The 1,613-nt window shown below is 42.1% G+C and overlaps 1 protein-coding gene across 1 annotated transcript in view; it reads left to right on the forward strand.

Moving 5' to 3' along the window:
- LOC106520738 (poly(U)-specific endoribonuclease-C) overlaps positions 1-1,613 on the forward strand; it is a gene marked incomplete in the record, with an annotated part of 5,698 nt that overhangs the window by 2,954 nt on the left and 1,131 nt on the right. Inside the window, 3 exon segments of the mRNA XM_014012965.1 lie at positions 162-273; positions 378-499; positions 1,286-1,398. Coding sequence (XP_013868419.1) covers positions 162-273; positions 378-499; positions 1,286-1,398 — 347 coding nt within the window.

Raw genomic sequence — 1,613 nt, forward strand, 5'->3', positions numbered from 1 at the left:
CAACTCGCCTAGAGCACCAAAATGGCTAGAGCCAGCACTGAAAGTAATTCATTGGAATTTTAAGGGATAAGAACAGAATTGTTGGTGAAACGAACCGAACTCGTCCTCTGTTAGCTGAGATGTGTGTGAAGTGACAACACGAGCTCTGTGTGTGTTTTCAGGGCAAGGCAGGATACGTGGCTCCGGGCAGCAACAGCGCCAGAGATCGGGCCAACGATCGTCTCTTCACGTACGTCAACGAGGACAAACTGAGGAGCACGGAGACGTACGAGCGTCAGTACCAAATCAGCGCTACATTTATCCTCTTTCACTGTTTTTTTTTCTTTTTGTTTTATCAGCTTAACAAACACATTATCATTTTATTTTCCCCAATGTAGGTTTCATCAACCTGCTGGACAACTATGAGACGTCTACAGGTGTGTCAGAAAACGTCACCTCAGAGGAGCTGAAAGAGAACGAGCTCTTTCTTGATGCTATCATGAAGACTGAAGTCATGAAGGTACAGCTGCTGAAAGAGCGAGATAAAGTCTCAGGAGTTTAAAATATACAGGAAACGTTAACACTGACTCAGTGAGGATCTGGTCTGAGCTGTTTTTTTCAGCAGGATTACCAGACCTACTGTTTTTAAGGATAAAAAACACTCTAATTTAAACTTTTTGTACTGCAGTTACTGTTATTCATAAACACACACACACACAAAAAAAAAAAAACAGCGACAATACTCCCCAAATATTTATTTTGACACAAAACAACTAGCTGATAAAGGCATCCAGTAAATAAAAAAAAAAACTGTTCAGTTATTTTAGTTTTTGAGACAAATTACAATCATCCTAACTTACAATGTGTTCACATTTTTAAGGCCCATAAAAGAAGAAATTTTTAGGATAATCAAGGCTTTGTTTGGATTTATGAATTCAATGACTTTTAAGACTTTGAGGGTCCGTGGAAACCAAGACAGACGTTATTTCTGTTGATTCTCAGTCATCCAGGACATAAAGACTTAAAAGAAAAAGGACGAAGCAACTGGACTTCTGTAGCTGAAGATGTGTGGAGTTATGTATCTGATTTAGCACCACATACTGAAAAGGCCTGGSTGTGAGCGCAGCCTTAGTCCTCTATCCAACTACCTCCATATGTCTCCTCTTTATCTTCTTCCTGACAGCTTCCCACTGTCCCGTCTCTCTGTGACCGCTGCTCCTACAGCCTCGCTCTTACATTGTGTTTTGTTTTATATTTTTAAGTGAACGTCTGACTAAAAGTCATCTTGTTTGGTTCTGACTCGCAGTGCGCTCATAAMTACCTGGTGAAGAAAGGTCAGTCTCCATCAGACCCTGCACGCTTCAASAAACAGCTGTATGACATCTGGTTTCACCTCTACCACAGGGACAGGAGTGGAGGGTGGGTGABTCTAACAGCAGGGGGCGCTGCTGCACAGGTTTAACTGCCCATTAGAAAGTAAAATGAAGACATCTTTAATACGTATATACAGTGCTGACTCTAGCCATTTTGGTGCCCTAGGCGAGTTGAAGCGCAACTCCCCCCACCCCGAACTATGTCCCACCCACCCCAATTTGAACCCCTAAAAACAAGTTTGACAGTGTAAGGTACTATGG

The sequence above is a fragment of the Austrofundulus limnaeus genome, unplaced genomic scaffold (assembly GCF_001266775.1).
Source record: "Austrofundulus limnaeus strain Quisiro unplaced genomic scaffold, Austrofundulus_limnaeus-1.0 Scaffold97, whole genome shotgun sequence".
Taxonomy (NCBI): Eukaryota; Metazoa; Chordata; class Actinopteri; order Cyprinodontiformes; family Rivulidae; genus Austrofundulus; species Austrofundulus limnaeus.